The sequence below is a fragment of the Trachinotus anak genome, unplaced genomic scaffold (assembly GCF_046630095.1).
Source record: "Trachinotus anak isolate AG129_WGS33_773 ecotype Australia unplaced genomic scaffold, CSIRO_AGI_Tana_v1 ptg000016l, whole genome shotgun sequence".
NCBI classification, from domain to species: Eukaryota; Metazoa; Chordata; class Actinopteri; order Carangiformes; family Carangidae; genus Trachinotus; species Trachinotus anak.
Genome location: NW_027273867.1, coordinates 1,570,283 through 1,592,710, shown reverse-complemented (window position 1 = coordinate 1,592,710; position 22,428 = coordinate 1,570,283). Strand labels below are relative to the sequence as shown.

Sequence of the window (22,428 nt, the reverse complement as noted above, 5' to 3'; positions counted from 1 at the left end):
ACTATCACTGCGACAAGATGTCTAACAGGAAAAAACACCAAAATGGCCTGTGATGCTTAACTGTCAAATGATGTTTGACATGAAGGAGGACAAATGTTTTAGAGGCACTCATTTATGTTTTACTCCCTCTATAACAACCCCTAAACTAAATAACAGCGGGTGGATACTTCTCACAAACCTTGTGTTATGATTGTAACTTCAGAAAACAAATTATATTAAACAAATATATGTCTTTCACACTAAATATACACTGCGCGTTCCATGAAGCAGAGCATAGGATTAACAGTATTATGTCAAGCATTACCTGTTTTAAAAAGAAATCAACTAGGAAGCTACAGACTACATCAGAACGCAAGAGGAGGAGGTGCTTGTCAGATTGTCTAACAATGCATGAAACATCCTTTCAGTCACAATCATGCACACCTGCATGTTAGTGTGTGGAGCTGTGAAAGTGGAACTTCTTGGTTTTTCTTACTCAACTCATTGAGTGCTTACAGCTTGACATCCCCATCCTTTCTGAGATTTCTTTTTTAATATTACCTAAATCCCTAGGATCAGAGAGTGGAGTTAGACAACTCCTGACATTCAGAGTTCCTGCCTCCTCTCAATGTTGAAATCAAAGGTAAAATGTTTAGAACTCTGATCACAAAAAGTGGCCAATAATCAGGACGACATGCATCACAAGTCATGAATGTTGCACAAGAGGAAAAATGACCATGTGGTAATTAAAATCAAAACAGTTATTCCACACGTGGGTGCATGAACATATTCAGCAAATTGCATGACTCTTTTTCCCAATGATGGAGAAAGAGAAATGGTCAAGAAGTCAAAATGAATGTGCTCAGAAAATTTCATGGCAATCTGCCTATCAGAGTTCTACATTTCTTTTGTACAAGCAAACATTTTGACCTAGAAAGGACCCTCACTGGGTCACCAATCTCATTGGGATTCATCCTCTGGAGCAGGGTTGTAACGACACCATGGAACTCATTACCCTCATTGCTGTAATGTTTAAATTTTTTTTTCTCGTGAAAAAGCAAGAACGACTGCATGTTGTGCGCCATATGAAATATACAAACAAGCTAGTTATCATCACTGACTGTCTCCCATCTCCTCCACAGAATTAAACTCTATTTGTGGAGGTGGAGGTATATGTGTGTGTGTGTGTGTGTGTGTGTGTGTGTGTGTGTGTGTGTGTGTGTGTTTTGGGTGAGCACAGTCCTGCCCAAGCACAACACACTCACAGACAGAGAGGACTGTCATTGGCAATAATTGCCAAACCCCGGGGATACGATCCATACCATCCCAGCCCTACTCTGGAGACCAAGAAGATCTACTCATATTTTATTGTGATGTGGGCATATGCCAGCTGAGCAAATACAAGGATGAAGTACATGTTGATGACTTTAATTCAACCTAATTGTGTGAGTGCAGGAGTGTGTGCTCTGTCACCTCATGTATTTTTAAAGTACACCCAAGTCCCCTTCAGGTTGTAGGCCACCGTTGCTCAACCTGACATGTAGAAGATATCAAAATGAAAACCCATTTGCAACACAGTCCAGGTCTGGACTGTGTTGCAGTCCCCCCCCTCCCCCCCCCCCCAAACCCCCTCTTCTCCACCCCACCACACCCCATTTATACAGTCCTCGCCTGAAAAACAAGCACTGATATTTTAACAAAAGGCAGCACAGGTTGACCTTGACAGCGTCAGGACCTTGCCTATTGTCCAGCAGCACGATGGGGCTTTTGTAGGAATAATGTCCATTTAAAATGCTCATTGTCCTCCCAGTGTGCCTTTCAGCCCGACGCTGTGTACCATTAATCACAGGGGACAGCAGCTGGCTGTCATCCTCAGACTGACGGGAGAGGAGAGTTTAATCATACAGGCCAGAGAGGAAGAGAGTTGGACTGTGTATATTCATGGTGGTGTGAGTGTGGGAGGGTGAAAGTGGATGAGCCATAGCTTGTGTATGGCAAACAGAAAACATAAGGCCTGATATATTTTATTCTTCCTTTTATCTTAAAGGGCTCTGTTGTTTCCAGAAACTATTAAAACACATCTTTGAGCCACACTGTTGCACTGGGTTGCGTGTTCCTTCATCACCATGGACACACACATATACATCATTCCTCTGCTGCAAATACTTACTAGGGCACCAAATGTGGATTAATCTGCCCAAGCAGTCTGTTATCAAAGCATAACCCACAGCTGCCATTTTGAGATACTTCACTCAAAATGCTCTGTAAAGTATGCCTGCATAGTAACCATTTGAATTTTAATGTCCTAAAATATCAACTTTCTACAACCCTGTTTCCAAAAAAGTTAGGACACTGTGTAAAATGTAAATAAAAACAGAATGTGATGATGTGTAAATCATGTAAACTCATATTTAACTGAAAACAGAACAACATATCAAATGTTGAAACTTTTATTGTTTTATGAAAAATATTTGCTCAATTTGAATTTCATGCCAGAAACACATTTCATAAAGCTGGGACCAGGGCAACAAAAGACTGGAGAAGTTGTGTAATGCTAAAACAACATCTGGTAAATGTCTCACAACTAATGAGGTTAATTGTCAACAGGTCAGTAGATGATTGGGTATAAAAAGAGGCTCCAGAGAGGCAGAGGCTCTGTGCAGTGAAGATGGGGAGAGGTTCACCACTCTGTGAAAGACTGTGTGGATAAATAGTGCAACAGTTTAAGAAAAATGTTCCTCAATGTTAAACTGCAAAGAATTTGTGAATTTCAGCCTCTACGGTTCATAATATCATTAAAAGATTCAGAGAATCCAGAGAAAGGAACAAGGCTGAAAACCAGGACTGGATGGTCGTGATCTTCAGGTCCTCAGCAGCACTGCATTAAAAACAGATACGATTCTACAGTGGAAATCACTGCATGGGCTCAGGAACACTTCTGAAAACCATTGTCTGTGAACACAGTTTGTTGCTTCATCCACATGCAGGTTGAAACTCTACCATGCAAAGAAGAAACTATATCTAAACATGATCCAGGAACATCTCCGACTTCTCTGGGCCTGAGCTCATTTAAGATGGTCTGAGGTGACATGGAAAACTGTCCTGTGGTCTGACCAATCAAATATTCCGATTCTTCTTGGAAATCATGAACGCTGCATCCTCCAGGCTACAAAGGAGACGAACCATCCAGCACACAGTTCAAAAGCCAGCATTGGTGATAGTGTGGGGGGGCATTAGTGCCCATGGCTTGGGTAGCTTGCACATCTGGGAAGGCTCCATTAATGCTGAACAGTATATACAGGTTTTAGAGCAACATATGCTGCCATCCAGACACTGTCTTTTTCAGAGAAGGCCTTGCATATTTCAGCAAGACAACACCAAACCACATTCTGAGAGTATTACAGCAGCATGCCTCTGTAGTAGAAGAGTCCGGACACTAAACTGACCTGTCTGCAGACCAGACCTGTCACCCACTGAAAACATCTGGAGCATCATGAAACTAAAAATACAACAAAGGAGACCCTGAAGTGTTCAGCAGTTGAAATCCTATGTGGAGTGGAAACTGGAATCCTCAAGTTACATCAGGGTGTAGAGTGGGGGAACAGTGGCCCTTTCCCTTCTTCCTATCCCCTACTTATTTTATTCATTTATTTGTTTTTTTGATAGGAACAATGTATGTTAATGAATATCAGTACAAAATGAACAATGAAAACATGCTGGGTTGTAGCAGAAATGCTAATTCACATCTGCTGTCCCTTAGCAGGTAACATTAAACAAAGAACATTACAAGTCACAATTACCATTAAATAAAGTAAACAAATAAAGACTGAGCGTTAAAAATGACCACAGATCTGGTTTCGCTTAAGCCAGGACACCCCCTTACTACAAGCAGTAAACCATTCCATGATTTATTTTACTTCAGTGCCCTTGATTGGGCCACACCCATCTTGGAAGTCAGCTGTCATTCTGCTCTTAACTACACATCTGTGAGGTTTAGTGATGTGTTGCATGGTTCTGATGATATCACTGTGATAAAATCTGTCCACAGACACGCATATGCTGAAGCACTAAAACCACCTCTGTGGTAGCTCCTGCTACAGTTGGTGTCTTCAGGACCACATTTTGCCATGATGGCACCCACACACACACACACACACACACACACAACTCATCCTGCTTAATGGCACACACATGCATGTGCAGTCAAACTGAGTTTTTTCTATTGTAATCTGGCAGAATACGCCAGTATTTCAGTCCCAGTCATTTGAACAGCTGCAGTATTAGCTATACAGCAGAGAGCTTCTCATAGTCACAAAGGATTTAATCCAACTTTTTAAAAATGTGGTGGTTAGAAAGTCAATTCCATCCCTGCATTCCCCACTAAGGGGCAGTGCTAGAGCTCAGCTTGTATATATGTGTGTGTGTGTGTGTGTGTGTGTGTGTGTCTGTGTGTCTGTGTGTCTCTCTGTGTGTGTGTGTGTGTGTGTGTGTGTGTGTTCCACCTGCTTTGCTGTTGGCTGTAACAAGCTAAATAAACAGTCAAAGTGAGGAAAAATGTTACAGTGCAGTAACTGAGGAATTCAATGCCAAATGTTCCTGCAGGGCAAGGAATACATTAGTAAAAGGATTTATGCTAACGTTTCAATAAAGATAGGACATTTAGGATTCAGGATTAATGATTGTCAGGTGCTTTTTGCTGAGTAACAGGGGGCTTATAAGAAATGATCGTCAGGGATCGAACATGGTGAGGAGATCCTGCTTTCCTCTGACAAGCTGGCAAGTTGTGAAAGATGATTTCAGTGTGTCAGTCATGATGGCACGACACACTGAGCTCGGTATCTGGCTGCTCAGGAGCGGACACACACTGTCAGTACAGTATTTCCTGTCCCATCCTCTTCCCCTGCTGCAGCTTAAAGTCTGCAGTTACGCTGACTGTAAGAAACCTGCTAGAGCAAACACATTTAATTACTCCACACAACTTTTTTTTTTTTTTTTTTGGAATGGCTTTACTCCCTGAGAACTTGAGACTTAATGTCAAATGGTTTTTAAATTTTAGCAGGGTCGAAGACGCAAAATGTGGTCTGCACCCAGCTCTGTTCAATGTTGGCCATTTTACTCAAAACAGTAATTTTAATACTTACTGTCAGGAGAACTAATTCATTATACTTCATTACACTTCTTTATTATTTTACCTTTCCGAAATCAGAATCTTCTTGTGGGAGGAAATATATCAGTTAAATATTATATATTTTTTTAAATAAATGATATATTTCCTCTATATATATTATATGAATAGATAATATGGATTTTATATTATTATTAAATATATATATATATAATAATTAATGTTATTATATAAACATTATTGTATTATATTATATATAAAATGTATTATATATTATGTATATATATGTATATCAGTTGTTTCATGAGCTCAGGGAGCTTTCTCTTGCATCTGTTCCAGTCCAGGCCCATCCACCCTGAATCTCCCTGCAGACACACAGAAATCTCCTGTACATCATCATAGCGGAGCTGTGCTCTGCGTCCTGAGCAGCTAATGTTTTAAGTAATGGCTTGTGAGTCCTGACAGATCAGCCATGCTCTTCCCGAGCCGTGGGCCTGATGCTCAGAGAACTGAGCGAATCCATCAAAGCGACAGGACGAATTAGTGCCAAGACACCTCACTATCTGTTAGGAGGAACTCCCATCAGCAGTAATTGATTTGATAAATGCTCAAGTGGGGAGCTCTCTGTGACAGAGAGCCACACAGAATGAGAAAAAGTTCTGTAAGTTCCACAAGAAGCCACGAGAACTTAAATCATGAAAAAGAGAAACGATTTCTACATTGCTGGTGATTTTCTATCTTTCCAACAGGATTATGATGTTTGCGTTTTATGTGCACTGAATGTCCTGTATGTACAGTACATGTAATACGTGAAATAGAAACACCTGCACATGGATTTTATTGAAATTATTTTCGCAATGTTTATATCCTAATTGTTATTTACACAATTCATTTACAAATTCTATTGTGATTTTATTACTGTAGTTTTTCTATCAGAACCAAACCTTTTCATATCGCAGTCCACAACCACAACAGCAAAGCAGCTCTAATGCTGATCTCAGAAATGACCATATGACTGAATCAACACGCGAATTAGTCGCACCAAAAACTGAGCAGGTAGCTGGTATTTACTGCTGCTCAATCTGCTTTGCATTGAATTCTATTTCATTTTTCACATTCCAATCTCTGTAACTACAAGTTAGTAGTAGAGTGCAAGATTGGAAATTAAATTGCACGGTATAATATCAAACACAGAACCACACGAATTAAAGTGCTATAATAAAATCAACTCAGACAAGCCTCCTGTTGTCTAAATGCTGTAAAGCTTGACTGGTGTTTGTACTCAACCCGGTGCGGGCTGTGGTCCCGAAGCCTCTCTGCTGCTCTAGTCCTCATGTCTGGTGTCTGCAGACTTACTGCTGCTAGATGCACATCTATGGTTTAATTTTCTTTCCTCTGAGCTTTTCAGCCACAGCTTTTATGTTTTTTTTATTTTATTTGTTATTCATGTAAAGTGAGTCAGCAACAGTCCACTACTGACTGCTTTCAGGTTAGCTTTCAGGTTGTCCTATCACAGGGCTGACATACAGAGACAAGCAATTGTTCATGCTCACATTCACACTTACAGGCAATTTAATTTTTATTTTTTTCAGATTGAGCCACCAACTCAATGTGTGTAGTGGCCATGAAAAGTCACAGTTCTCACTATGGCCACTCCTCCACTTGTTAGTGCGGCTTTTGACAGGTGCTCTAACAAATAAATTGACTAGTACAGTCTACATTATGTTTTTTTGTTTTGTTTTGTTTTTTTTTAACTATACTTTGTCCTGTTTGTTTCCCTGTATGAATTTAACACACTCAAATTAGAGCTGGAATTAGTACATTTGTGAAGTATGCTATGGATTGAGTAATAGAATGTTACATGTGGTGAAATAGAGGTTTTTCTGTACAATTTTTATTAAGGTAGATTTCATACAATTTCAACAACTCTGGTTGTATGAGATCATTGTGGGTAATGTTGCAAAGAACTGAGCAAAAGTCCCTTATAGCAATGGTGGATTCACAGGATTTCAAATAAAGTGCCTTCATTTTTCTGATGAACAAGGGTTAGCCTCACCCTAAACCTGTACATCTACCTGCTACACCTTGCTAAAACCAGTGCAGTCTAATTAATCAGTCCTGCAATAAATCTGCCTTCAGGGAGGTTGTAATGTTCCGTTTTTATGGAAACTGTTTCAGACAGGGGTTGCAACGTCTTTTTGGAGGCTGTAGTTTGTGGCGCTGCTGAATTGTTTTGCATGAAATCTTTTGTGTTTCTGTGAGGCTAAGCAATGGACACGTGTAACTTTAGCTATTTGTACCTAATCACCCGCTCCTATAGTGATTATACAACTGAGATACAGGACCTGTTCTTAGTTTTCACTGTCTGCTCATCTGAACTCCAAAATAGTAATTTGACAAGATGATCTCAGCTCAGAGTCCACTTGTTATCTTTTTGTAATGGTGCTTTCAACCACATCACATGTTCTTCATCAACAGAGCTGAGCTAAGTAACTGTGGGATTTATATCACTAAATGATGTTGCTATATTATTTTGTACTTCCACCCCAGGAAGACCTAAAGTCCCACTGACTTCCCAGAGCTTTCAACCACATCACATGGTCTTCAGCATGAGTGTGAGATCTGAACTACTGCTAGCTATCTCAGTTACTGTTGAAGCAAAACATTTTGTGTAATTTCTCTAAAGAATGGTGTTGTTATATTAAATAGTGTTATAATTCTGAAAGAGGTTGAAAGCTCTGGAAAAAGATTTCGTAAAGTTTGATTCTATTTTTTGTTCAAGTCAGTAAAGGGTGTGCTGCTTTAAAGGGGATGCTGACAGAACATGAACTCGCTTAGGAAATGTAACTTTCTCTCTGCTGCTTTCTGTCCTCCCACAACCTGATTCACTCCTCTACAGCGCAGATCTGAATTCAGTCTGTTTTAACAGAGAAGGCTGACGGTAAACAGAGAAATGCACGTGAGCATGTTTTCGCTGTATATTTGAACAATGCCCTGCAAGGAATTTATTTTCTCTGCCTCAGGTAGAAAAACATGAATTGATGGCACAGAAATTGATAAGAGGTAAAAAAAAAAAAAATGTAGAAAATGGCAAACAATAAGTAGGAGTACATCTGATTCCCAGGAAGGAAGGGAGTGTTTGAAGTCGAGGGTCAGCTAGATAAGACAAGTTATTCATGTGACTCTGAGGAGAGGGTGTGGAGAATAGAAAGTCAGAGAGAGCACGATAACCAGACAAGGAGAACGAGAGAGACGGTAAATGAGAAAGAGAGATAAGGGAGGAGTGGAGGGTCTTCTCCTCCTCCTCTTTCTACTCATCTTTCACCACTGCACCACCTCTCTAAAGGATGACCCTCATCCCGCTGACACATGATTGACAACTGTCAGATGCAGACACACACCCTGTGGCTGTTTTCTCAGCCCTCCGCTGTGACTGCAATCCAAGTAGAACTGTAATTCTGAAAAATCATTACGGCCACAATCTCCAGGGTCGCTGTAAGCAACGGAGCCTTGTCATTTACCAAATTGATGAACTGATAAGGATGGGTCTTCTCCATCATCAACGCGGCCCTCACTCCAGAGAGAAAGGTCTGTGCTGCAATGTATTGATTAGTGAACCAGAATAAGCTACATGAAAGTGTGTTTGCAGTGAAATTATTAAATGCAATTTAACAAATACATTTCTTATCATTGAAGTGACACTCCATCATTTTGTTATAAGGCCCAACAGGGCTGCTGCTTTGAAGATTTCATCTGTATCCTGCAAAAACCAAACCCATAACAGCAATTTAAAACAGCTGCAGCCCCTTTAACCCAGCAGCTGATCGACACATGACATTTTATGTCTAATCAATAACAGCAATTATTCACTCACTTTTAGATCAAAGTGTTTTACAAGAGGTGAAAATAAATAGTTTTGACTCTCCATTCTGCATCCTATGCTGAGCTTTGCCACTTGCTAAAAGAACTGTAATTTCTAGTAATTTCTCAGTCATTTCTAAGCATCAACTCACCCAGTTTCTTCACAAATGACATCTAGGCACAAATAGATGATTCACTCATGCTATTGGAAATTAATTTTAAACTGGAGGAAGACTATTGCTGCCTTAATAGTTATTACCACTGTTATTTATTATTACTATTGATAACATCATTACCTGTAGTATATACAGCTGTTCCTGATCTCTCTCTCTCTTCCCCTTGCCCCTCCCTCACCCCCCCTTTCTCCTCTTAAACCCAATCGGTTGAGGCAGACCCCCCCAACCCTGAGCCCGGTTCTGTTGGGAGGTGTCTTCATGTTAAAAGGGAGTTTTTCCTCCCCCGTCTCCAGCTGCTGCTCTTAGTGGGAACTGTTGGTTATTCTCTATAGTCTAATGTCAGGTCTGACCTGACCCTGTAAAGTTCCTTCAGATTATGTATATTATGATTTGGTGCTATACAAATAAAATTCAATTGAATTGAATTGAATAGTTCTGCCTGTAATGGCAGTTAATAATTGATAATGTTTTTTGTGTGTTTTTTTTTTTTTTTTTTTGTGGTATAAATTTGTGGTATAAATTTCATAATAAACTGTGGTCAGGCTAAACAAGGCTGTTGTTTTTAGTTACACAGTAATGAGCTAATTCAGCAGTTCCCATCGGCTCTATATAACTAGCTTCTTGTAGCTAATTTTTTATTTTTATTTTTTTTAGTTTTCTGGCTGCCAACTCTCATCAGCCTCATTTTCTGATGTAGCCAGCAAGTGAAAAAACTAAGATTCCCACTGTGCACTGCCTATCCAGCACCAAACAGCAGACAAATACAGTTATCAGCTAAACAGCAAGATATTCGTCACAGGACTTGGTGGGGACCAAAACAGAGCAAAAAGGATGGTGAACACTGGGCATTCTTCATTGATCATGGCTGAGTGCTGTGTCCTCTGGACATGTTACTGTTTGCTAACACATCCCCTGTGTCATTTTATGACCAAAGTGGCCAGAAAAATCAATTGATTCAGCTTTTTGTTATTATATGTACACAAGCCATTTACAACACAATCACCTCATAATGACACAATCACACTGATACGACCAGAACATCCTTATGACGAGTGAAGCACTCATTTACTGACTAATCCGCTGGAACACATCACAAGCACCGCGCATACGATCACACAGGGAGGGCAGGCTGATGGAGATGACAAAAACTTTACAGATATGTTGACAGTCAAAGCAACGGTTAGAGCTAATTGTTGCTTTTGTGGATTAAAATGTCACAGATGACAGATCATATCAGCTGTATCTATTTAATTCCAACAGCTCCACTGAAACCTTAGTCTGATGTTTAATGTGCTCTCTCCAGCCCGCTGACTGTCCTGTAGGATTTTTTGTGAATGAAGAGACACATCACTCTCTGACATCTCACCAGTTAACTGTGTTTTTTGTAGTTGAACAGAGTGGGGACATGATTAGCTGCCGCGGCACATTAGGTGCAGGAGAGCCCCAGATAACCTTTTTAGACACATCAGATCAATTATTTTAGTTCGTTTATCTCACAGCTGTGAATCAGGACCTCTGTTACTTGGATCACTCAAAAGGTGTAAAAGTGTAAAAGTCAGTCTGTCCCAGCTGTTATTTCATATCAATCAACAATCAACATTTCATCTCATTTTCAGGTTGTAGTTATCAGTAGTAAAAAGTAATTAGGCTGGTTTAATTAATATCAATGTTAATTCATTTTGTAACCACCAGTAAAAACTGTCGTATTTCTGGCTTTTTTGCCCAACAACAGCTGAACCTTTGACTTGTACTTGTGTTTAGTAAATGATGAAAGCTAAACTGAGATTCACCTTCTAGCTGGAGATTTTATAAGGGTTTTGGAAAGATTCTGATTTGATGAGTGGATCTGATAATGAAGTTGGATTTGGTGAAATGCTATCGCACCCCAACCCTAACTTTTACCACTGACATTTGGTCTTACTTTCCACGAGTAATGTAAAGAGCTAACTGCAAGTAAAGGCCATTCTAATTGAAGATTTTCCTACATGAGGACAATAATTTCTCCAAACTAATCCTCACTTATCAAAACTATTTGGTTTGTTAATTGTTTGTCAGTCGTATTGGGTGAAAATGCTGCTAATAAAACTTGATGGATGTCTGAGCATTTTCTGTTGTACTATTTGTATTTGCATTAGAAATCCTGGCTGGGCTCACCGGTGTTCATCACAATAAATTAACTAAGGACTGTTCCATTTGCGAGCATTTGAGCAGTTTTCCTGCTCAGCACATCATTTATGAATACACTTTTCTTAAGTATCTAAAATGTTTGCTTCATGCCGACAGCTCTCTACCTTTCCTATCATCTATGAGCAACGAGTGAGAAAATGAGGTAGGAATATCTCCATGGTTGTCAGTTTGCTGTTAAACCTAACTGACTTTATCATTTGTTCCTCTTCAAAAAACCATCTGTGTTGACAATTGGCAGCCTGCTTCTCCTCAGCTGCATTATATATCAGCTTGTTTGCTTGGAGTGACAGCAGCAGCACAAACAGCCCGGTCTGACAGACAGGGTGTTGACGACAAATTGGAGTACTGTACTCATAAAGCAGCCAGCGCATGAAAGTCGTTTGTGCTCACCTCCGCCTCCTTTTCCCTCTTTCCTTTTCTGTTCTCCATCTCACATTCCTCTCTCTTCATCTGACTTTGCACTATAAAGTCAGAAAGTGAACCACAGGTGTCAGAGAGAGCTCCTGCTTTGAAGATTTAATGTCAGGATTCTGCTGAACTGTGATCTGAAGCTTGCAGGAGAACGGATACAGCACACGGATGACCTCAGTATTTAACAAACAACCCACTTTGCAGTAACCACCTCCACCAGTTTCCAAATCTTCCTCTTGCAGTTTTTATAACAGCAGTCCAAAGTGCCTTAACTTCCATCATCCAGTCTGGATAACTAGTGAAATATATTCTTTGTAATGTGGTGCAAGACACTGTGATTGTGATTGTCAGAGTTTTAGGTCAGAGAGTCACTTATTAGTGGGTAAGTGTAAGTGGTAAAAGACTACCCCACAGATTGTCTATGCAAACAGTTTATCACAACCCATAGTTATGTCTCATTGTTAGGTGACCTCTCACAGCCATGTTAATTGTGAGGGGAGAAAAGGAGAAAGTCAGGTGACGTAATATATGGAGAGACAAAGTCCACAAAGTCAAGACAAAATTGTTTGTTTTAACTATTTTAATCCATGTCTGAGAAACCACATATTCATCATTGTAACCATGGTGACAAATGCTACTGGAAGTCTTTATTCTAACCCAAACCATGATCTTTTTTTGAACCTAACCCTAACAGCATGTTTAGAAATGTTACCATGATGACAAAGACGACAGTACACATTATGTTACACTATGGGTATGAGTAGGGACAAGTTTTCTATATGATCACCAGAGAACTTGGGTGACCTTAAGGTTTGTAGGCCTGTTGTCCTCTGAATTCCATCTGTCTGGTACTTTCCCAAGGCTGCCCGCACTCCCAACAAGCTCAACAAATCAAATGATCATGTTATAATTATTATACGATTTTATTATGTAGTAGGTTTAATGACTTTTGGATGAACTTATTATTTTATTGGTTTTAATTCCATGTTTGTTTTGGAGAGGAGGAGACCTCTGAGGATAATTTGACTCCCTTTAAAAACCTCCTGGACAATGAAAACTGAAGGAATCCAAATCTAAAAACAAGCTGAGCTAACGTTTGTGGCAGTTCAGCTCCCAGCCTGTAGCCCCTCCTCACCTCCTGTGTCCAAGAACATCAGAGAAACACTGATTTTTTACGTGGAGCTACACTGTTGAATGAAATCTTTCCTCATTCCACTGAAATGATTTCTCTGCTTCAGAAATAGTTCAATGCTGTCAACCAATATATGGGTTTAAACCCTGGGTTCGAGAGCTCACGAGTATTCATCATTCATTGATTTTTTTTTCTTCTATGTCTCTGGAGCAGGGCTACAGCACGCGCATGGCCAGTCACTGTAACATAACAGGATGGAAAGATCTAAAGGAGAAGATAACGGACATGGCTGGTAATTCCCGTCAGTGAGGGCCGTGACTGTTGGACTGTGCAGCAGACATGAGCTGCGATGGGAGATCCATCACTGCCGACGCAGCAGAGGGAAGCATTGCCATGCTCACCCCCACCTCCTCTTCCTCTCCATTTCCACTACTCTCACCTCCTCCTCCTCCTCCTCCTCCTCCTCCTCCTGCCTCCATGAGGAGTGCAGACTCTGAGCCTGCTCTGTTTCACTAGTCAGTCAAGCCCATCATAAGGTTAGAAAGCAAGGCAATCCATCACTATACAACTCCAAATTCACTGCCTGCATCATATCCAATCAGAGACTGTGTTGTTGGTTCACCATGGTTAATAACTATATTCAGCCTGAGCAATTGGAGCTGAAACACTTATATATCTCCTCTGTTATTATGAGACTTGGTCATGCACTGCAAAAAATTCCATCTCAAAATTCAAGACATATTTTTTCCTAAAATTTGAGAATTCCAGAAAAGTCAGTAAAACATATTTTGTAGAAATCAATGTACAAATCTCACTAAATGAGCTGTATTTTAAACAGGCAATTTTCACTGTCTAGTGTCTCACAATGATGATGTCTATAAACGAGTGACCACTTATCAGTTCAGTCCTTCCAACAATAATCTGTGTTACTCATGTACAGTGGCCTACTTGAAATTTCATAAAGCTTCATAATTCAATGAACATCACATATTAATTTAAAAGTATTCTTTTATCTGGTTGTGTGCTTAGAACTCTGCCACACATATACTATATACTATATACAGTGATAGAACATTTCCTTACAATTATGAAAATATCAGATACTGTCTTCGGTCTGTGGGGTGTCAGGGTATTGTGCTTGTCACCAGCACTTCATGTTTGTTGCACTCATTGCTTCCTTATCCAAATCAAAAGTCCAATGTTGCTGGAGGCTTCCTAAATTCACAGTGGTTTCATCCCTGTTACATGGTTGTTGTTTTTGTGGGATGCCAATGAGGGATTACATCCTTTTTACGACACTAGTCAGGGAGGTTGCACTGAATGAGGTGCAGTCTGTGGGAGGGGCGTTAACCTTTGTTAACAGCTGAGCCATCCAGTGAAGCTCCTCTTATGAAAAGAAAACAGGCGGCTTAAAGGTTTAAGACAATAATCATATTAAATGTTAAATCTTTATTGAAAACAATTCACACAATAGTGACAAAGTTGTTCATTAAGGCTTTCAGACTCACAACCTTGTATTTATCAGGTAAATATAAAAAAAGCCCCTGGAGGCATTGTGGTCTGTTTTTAGACAATAATCATGTAATTGCCCCACCCGTCTGTCTGACTAACTGCATGCATGCTGGGTGACACTATCTGATAAAGTCAAAAATGCCCACAGAATTTATGTCATGTATATTAGAGAAAAAAACAGGTGTTAGCTGACCTTTCCCGACTGGGTAAAATGGATGTAAAACAAGACTGAAAAACTGTACAGAGAAGCTGCCAAAATGTCAGAGACAGAAAAAAGTAAGACAAGCTGTGGAGAAGATTTTATGGAGCATCACTGAAGAGGAGTTGGTGAGGGAGAGCCAGATTCTGACCAGACCAAATGTGTCAAATGGGCCCAGTCACCAGTGAAGCCATTACACACACTCATGCACATATTAGCTAATAATTCCGATCAATTGGACTATCCAGCTCATTGTTAATTATAGAGACAAACAAAAAAAACACTTGCAGCAGACAGAGCTATATTAACTTTAATTTGGAGTTGTGAAGAATTTGGTATGTTCACCAGCTGGTCACTAAATGTCTGCTGTTTGGTGCTGGGCAGGTTTTAATGCTAAAAAAATGTGCACTGTTATGGCTGCAAATGAGATGAATGAGTGCTGGGACTGAACCAAACAGTAAATCTGCAGGTCATAAAATCAAACTAATGAGCTGAAGAATACTTACAAGTGCAGCTTTAAACAACGGCGTAAAAACAGGCGAGCTACCACAGTTGGAGACACCCATCTATGGTTTGTCATTATTTTAAATGGTCACTGCTCACTTACAAAAAAAATAAATAAATAAAATACAGGGGCCCGGAAATCTGACTGAGTGCCATCAAAAACACTGTTGGATCATCTCCTGTGAATGCAGATATCAGGGTGAGTTCTGAAGGGGTCTGCTCTATCACTTGAGCTGTGACGAGCCGAGCAAGGAGCAGACTCTGGAGTCACAGGAGCACCTGGAGATGTAAACAGGGTGGACTGGGTTATCTAGTCACTTCCTGCCTTCAGAGACATTTCTCTCCCTGGGCCACTTCAAAGTGCTTCTATCTAGGTGCCACACGCTTCGCCATAAAAGGATTGCTCTATGAGGAGAGAGAATCGAGAGGTGTGAAGCCTCCCTCAGGATCAAACCCGGGTCACGAAGTGGGGCTTGATTTTCTGAGAACAACGCCCTTTGACCTCTGAACTGTGAACGCCATTGAAAATCTGGAGCAGCACATGGAGGAGAGAATAGAGGCTGTAGTCATTAATCATGCCTACCACCTCAAACATACCATCCACACACACACACACACACAGAAAGAGAGAGAGAGAGAGAGAGAGTCGCTGGTGTTTATTCTGGGAACATTTCAGGGAGATTCCTTAAATATTTAACAATGTAATATATATAACACCATTAAAGATGCAAATCCGAGAATGATTTCCCTCATTCACCACCCGCTGGACTCCAGACACCACCGATGCTATTATCATTGACTTTATAGCCAAACACCAAGGTCAGGGGTTGTTTTGGCTGTTTGTGGGAGTGTGCAGCTGCTTGAGGAGGCCAAGCTCAGATCAGACAGCCCAGGACTCACAGGCAGGTTCACAGAGGTTACAGTTCACACAGTACAAAGCCCTACAAAAAGAACAAGTCACCTTCACGTGTCATGACACACTCATTGGAGGTCAAAGGTCAGCTCAAACGAGCATTACATTTGGGGAATTCACTCTCGTAAATCTTAATTTAATTTCAGAATTTTGACAGTATGTTGCTAGTAAGTGCATTTTCTTTGTATTGTTTTTCTCCCCCAACAAAACATATATGCACTAAGACAATGAAGCAATTATTGAGACTAGAATTGAAGCAGTTGTTAATTTAACAATTTGTTTTTCTACAGAAAATAACTATGCAAGTTGTGTACTTAAACCTTTGAGTCATTTTTCAAGTGAAAAAGTCCAAACAGTCTCTGGCTCCAGCTTCTCAGACGTGAGGCTTTGGTGCTGTTCATTATGTTCAGTCACTGTAAACTGAATTTCTTTGAGTTCTGGACATTTCAAAGACAAAATATTTACCAAAATATCCTTCCAAACATAATGGTTTTTCAGGGTTGATAGCAATGTTTATATTTGAAAGTTAAAAATAAATAAATAATTTAAAAACCATATCATCATAATTCAGCCAATATATATTTTTTGAATACATAACATACACATAAACACTTTTTATGATTTTAGTTTTTTTATATATATAAATCCCTACAATTTGGTTATTACATTCAAATTAAATTTAAATATTACATTTCAACCAAGACGTATACTGAGCAAGACATTTTACAGTGGAAAAAACGCAAAACAAGCCAAGGACTTGTGCAATATTGTCAAGACCTGCTAAAGCCCCCTCAAAGATCCTTAGAATTTGAAGAACTCATAGAACCACCTGAATGATGCCTAAACACTCTGAACATTGCATGAAACCTGCTAAAGGCCTCTGGAACCTCCTCAAAACTACCTGAAACCTCCTTAAGAACAAGACAAACCCCTTCGAGCACCATTGGAACCTCCTGATGGATGACTAAAACCCGCTGAGGCCCCCTGGAGGCTTTCAAGCATGCCTGGATTTGGGCTTGTCACCACCTTGAGAGGCAGTTTGACTGAGCAAAAAGCAGGTGAATGTAACAGAGCTGGGTAACTGGGCTGAGCTGAGGCCACTGAGACAGCAGCGGGGGAATTGCCGTGTTGTTCTCCAAGACTGAACTCTCAGCCCTTTTGTACTCGGCTCTCTCCAGTAGCCGGGCTTGAATAGCTCTAAAGTGACACCTCCATGCTGCTTTAAAAGCTAAGTAGCACAAAGGTTGTACAAGGAACTGAGAGAAATGTTCACTTAGTCGACATCTGGGCTGAAAAAAACATAACACTCCACGCTCTCCATGGCTCCTACTTGATGGCCACACAATGCACTTGTCCTTGCATTTGTGTGTGTGTGCGTGCGTGTGTGTGTTTGTGTATGTGTGTTCAGTCGCGCAGCATGTGGGCATTTGCACAAATGCTTTTGCTATATAATTGAATTAATACCGGCCCGCTCTTGATTTCAGCTTCAAACAGCTCATTGAAAACATCGCTTTTTTATTCTTATGAGCCAATTTAGAGGTCTACAGACTGAAGAGGGGGTGTGGTGAGATGGGGTCGGAGAGTGGGGGGTTCACACTGTGTGAACTGTGCTGTAGTGATCTCAGTGGGACTTTCTTTCCTCCCCACTGTGCAGACTGCTTGACACTGCAGGCCCCATTTGCGCTGTTTGATAATAACACTTTAATGTGACTGCTATGACTGTTGCCAGTGGGACCTCTTGCATCTGTTTCTCCCAAGGGAGAGGAGAACTGAGTTGGGGGGGGGTGGTAGTGGCGGTGGCGGGAGCCAGCACCCAGAGACTGCCTGACTTCACATAATGCTGCACCAAGGCCCAGACGAGAAGGACGTCTGACAATTCCAAAAAAAAAAGGCTGAAGTCTTCAAATGCCCCTTGTTGTCTGAGTTTAGGTCTATGACAACAGGAAGAAGCCAAACTGACAACATGAAATCTAATTGTAGGGTTGTATACAACATACACAAATAGGCAATGGATAAAAGAAACAAATATAAAAAAACATAAATAACAGCAGCACTATTCATGCTAATAAAATAGACAGATTTTCAGTAATAACTCAAACACCTATTTTTGATTTCAGTGCTGAAATATAGTTGTTCCAAATTATCAAAACCACTAGGCTACTTCATATTTATCTACAACTTGCTCATATAGTTTAATTAGGGGAATCCTATATAACAGCAAAATGAAATGATTCAATACCCTTTGGTTACAGATCACAGTATTATGAGGATGTGTAGCCTAAATAAAGGATTAAAAACTGAGGCTAAGCGAACGCAACACCTTTAACATTTTATCCCTCTAAACTGCTCCGAATGAAATGTATAGAATTTCCATTCAAATAATGTCTGAATAAAAATCACGATAATCCCACATGGAATTCTTTTGTGCAGGAACAATAAGAGGTGTGTTAATTAAATAGTGGAGCCGTAGGTAATGGTCCCGCTCTGTCTCATAAGTGTAGCAGCCTACCTGAGCTGTGCTGTTATCGGGGTCAAGGCGCGGCTCTCAGACAAGAGGCTTAAGCTGAGACAGGAGCCTTTAACACGAAATAAAACCATCAAAGTTCAGCTCTTAATCCCCGCTGCTGTGGAGAACACTGATGGTTAACGGGCTGCGCAAAAAGCGGCGCCGAGCGTTCAACTCACACAACACGGCGAACAGGATTTACTGGGAAAGCCGACTGGATTTTTTATCACCAGTGCGCTGCAGCCATTTAGGAAACACACATTTCTCTCGACAGAAGGAATCTTACAACAAATTCCAGTTTGCGTTTGTTGTCTATAAATGACATTTAGCTTCAGAATTTTATTCGGAGACAGGACAGGGAAATATTTAAGGGAGACGAAGAGAGGCCAAAGAAAAAAATCTGGACTCAGCGGCAAAAAAAAAAAAAAAAAAAATGTGACGAGAAGAGAACGGTGTCAAAAAGAAGTCAGACAATGCAACTTCGGCTTTAAGCATTAGTTTCCGTTTCAAAAGTCCCATTTAAAACGTACTATTTCATTTAAAATATATTAGGTTAGGCCTTATTGTTCCCGTTATGGATCATCAAGCACATTGGTTCTTTGGAGATGTGAAGGGAAAAGTGTGTTTAAATACTTTAAGCACCTTGGAGAGCTCCACATCCAACCGCTGTGTGTTTTACTGAGTGTGTTAGCTTTTAGATAAAGGAGGACACACACATTTACACACACATTCACATCTTAAACCCAGTGCGGATACTCCCTCAAAAGGTTCACACATATTTATAGTATGGGGGAATACATTACGGGTATTCAGTTTGGTTGCCTATTGTAATGTCAGTGTGTGTAATACAATTTTCACTGACATTTATATTTATTTTCATATGTAACATACTTCAAATTTTAAAGTGATTACACCTGTTGTCATCGAGCTGCAGTCCATCAGATGAGTTTTCTAATAATTAGAAGCAGAATATTAAAATATCGAACCTGCTTATATTAAGAATAAAATAAAGTAAAGCAATACAGTCATGGATATATGTTCAATTAGAGAAAAGGTAGGATTTAAACGTTATCTTACTCAGGCCTGTTAGTCAATGTAACCTGTCGATTTATAAAGTGGAGTGGAAAATTAAAAAACTGACAAGAATCGCTGTCTCTTCTTTTTTCTTCTTTTCTATCTGTTCATGTTGGAAACTGGGAGCGTAAAGGAAAACTGCTTTTCGTCGTGTCAAAATAACTGGATTTGTAGTAAAAATCAGGCGCAGTGACCCCCCACCTGCCTGTTTCAGTTTTTAAAAAAACTACATTTATTCTTAACGACATAATATGAACTGTGCATTAGAATCTATTTATTGTGTATCAGATGTTAAGTTCAGCGTAAAGTAAAGCTTCTTTTACTCGCGGATTGTGTTTTGTTTGTTTTTTTTCTGGCTGATTCATTTAAAACAAACTGTGCTATACCGAAAAAGCACATTTACCATGACTTAGATTTCTTTGACATGACGCGCCTGGTCACAGTCAGTCAGACAGGAGCCTGTCCCAGGGTCCTGTCTAACCCGCTGTACAGCCTGTGCTGTGACAGTGGAGTTTTGGTTTGTTAGGGCGCCCCCTTGAGACCATTTCACTGCACATGCCGCTTAAAGATCGCTGTTTGAGGCACTTGATATCTTCAGCATTCAAACAAAAAACCTCTATATATCCTAAAAGATTTTACCTTGTTACAGGAGTCATTCTGGCATGTGAAAGCATGATTTCTTCAGTGACTGTATTTTACGCACAGCGGTGTTGCGCATGGAGAAAGCGCGCCTGGCGCAAGTTCCACTGTCAAACAATTACAAAAACGTTGGAATAAAGTTTGAATTCTTCCTTTACACACTTGACCGTTTATTGACTGTGCCGCCCGGTGTAATAACCAAACAGCCGTGGTGTAAATGCGTCAGGAATGCTAGTGACCACAGTAAAGTCCTCTCACTGTGAGTAAATATTACCGGCTTTCAGAATTTCTGTCAGTTTAACTAGAAATACAGACTGAGCGGGAGAATCAAACTCACCAGGCAAAGCACAGGCGTCAGGAGGAACACGGCGCACCAACACGTCACCTGCATCCTCCCGGAACTCAAACTTCCACTAATTTCCCTCGGCTGGTAGTTGCAGCTTTGCGGACCATAAATCCACCTGGTATCTACCTCACAGCGCGGCCAAGCCCCTCAGCAGCCAAGGCAAAAAGGACACGATGCAGCCCATGACCGCAGAACAAAGCTGATAGTTGGAGACGGGGGGGCAGGACGGAGGCTGCTGCTGCTCCGGGTGAGGGTGGTGTTAGGGGATGTGGGGGAAACAAACAGCGGTTACTTGAGAGTTAATCCAGGTAGAGAGAACAGCAGGGTCATAGCTGTGAACAGGTTCGAGTCCCGATTGTCTGACAGCTAGCGCACGCAGCGGTCTGAGCGCTCCGATCTGAAGGGAACGGGGGGGGGCTCTCCGCTTTATAACCAGCGCCCACAACACAACCAGGAGACTCTCGCTCAAGGGGGGGAGGGACGACATGAGTGGGGTGGGGGTGGGTGGGTGTGTGTGTGTGTGTGTGTGTGTGGGGGGGTGGGGGCGGGGTGGGGGGTGGGTGGGGGGGACTGGTAGGGGATGCAGAAAGCTATTTTTCTCCCTTTCTATCCTTTTTTCTTAAAACAGACGCTCGGTAAGAAAAAGCGTTTCACCTTGGCTGCTGTAGATGAATGAGCTGACATTCAGAGCTCAGCTGCCAGTAACTCCAGGTACCAACCTCCCTCAGTCAGCGCCCAGCCAGAGGCAAAGCTGACCAGATACGGTCATCCCAATACATTTATACTCACCACCACTGTCAGACTTAACTGCATTGCTATCTACTGTATTGCTAATTGCTTATAGACAATAATAACAACAACCCCAACTTTTGCTGAATATACATCAATGTGCCAGGATTTTTCATGCAAATATGCCAACACCATATGCAGAGACATACATATCGGTTTGGCTTAAACTGCAAAATATAATACAGTTGATGGCTGGCATTCAGTGTATTTACTCTTCTGCATCTGCACAAGGGATTCACAGTACACTCCACACATACGGGACAAAACTGGGCAGACAAGACCTGCTGCATGTGAACATGCATGTAATCTGTGCACAAGAGCATAAGCAATGACATGCAATTCAGTCATTTGAAGAGCAGAGGAGCACCAGGATTTTCTAAGCAGAAACATATACAGTATTTATGAAGTTTCTAGTGGTAGTAAAGCAACAGCTTAGAAAAAAAAGACTTGAAATTCACCATTCAATGTGAAGACATACAAAAGCTGCTCATCATCTTCTTCTTCTTCTTCTTTTCAGCAACTGATAAACAAGAACTCAGAAACCACCGGTTCTATTAGATAAACCAGAAGTGAAATCTTCAGAATTATTGTTTTGATTGTGTTTTTTCATATGTTTTAGGTCATCTATTAATGTGATAAGGACACATTGTTAATTTATGTATTTGGTAAATTGTGTGAATAAAATGTTCATAAAAAATATATTAGTTTTCTGTCAAATTATACGTCTTTGCAGCACAGTATCCACCTGTAGTGACTTCAGCATTAAGTGTTTCATGCTTCTGTTCAGACTCTCACTGCACTTGTTTAAGTTTAGGGAAACATCCTGGTCTGGTTTAAAACAAAAAAAGTTCACGGTGACTTAATCCCCTATTGTTTTTTTTAGGGCTGTCAAACAATACATTTTTTCTGAATCGCGATTCATCGCTGAATTTCAATGGTTAATCAAGATTAATCGCATGTTTTATCGCATGATTAAAATTCTATGATTTTGCATTTCAGAACTGTTTCCTGTCTGAACTAGAAGCTAACGTTAGCATGTCTGATGTGTAATTATGAAGATGTCTGATAATTTATT

General features: G+C 40.5%; 1 protein-coding gene across 1 annotated transcript in view; it reads right to left on the bottom strand.

Annotated features, from left to right (window-relative positions):
- The window catches only part of nxph1 (neurexophilin 1), a 55,665-nt gene extending 34,705 nt beyond the window's left edge, over window positions 1-20,960 (bottom strand). The window contains exon 1 of the mRNA XM_071500928.1: window positions 20,556-20,960. Coding sequence (XP_071357029.1) covers window positions 20,556-20,609 — 54 coding nt within the window. The 5' untranslated portion in view covers window positions 20,610-20,960. The remainder of the gene's footprint in view (window positions 1-20,555) is intronic.
- Window positions 20,961-22,428: the final 1,468 nt, after the last annotated feature.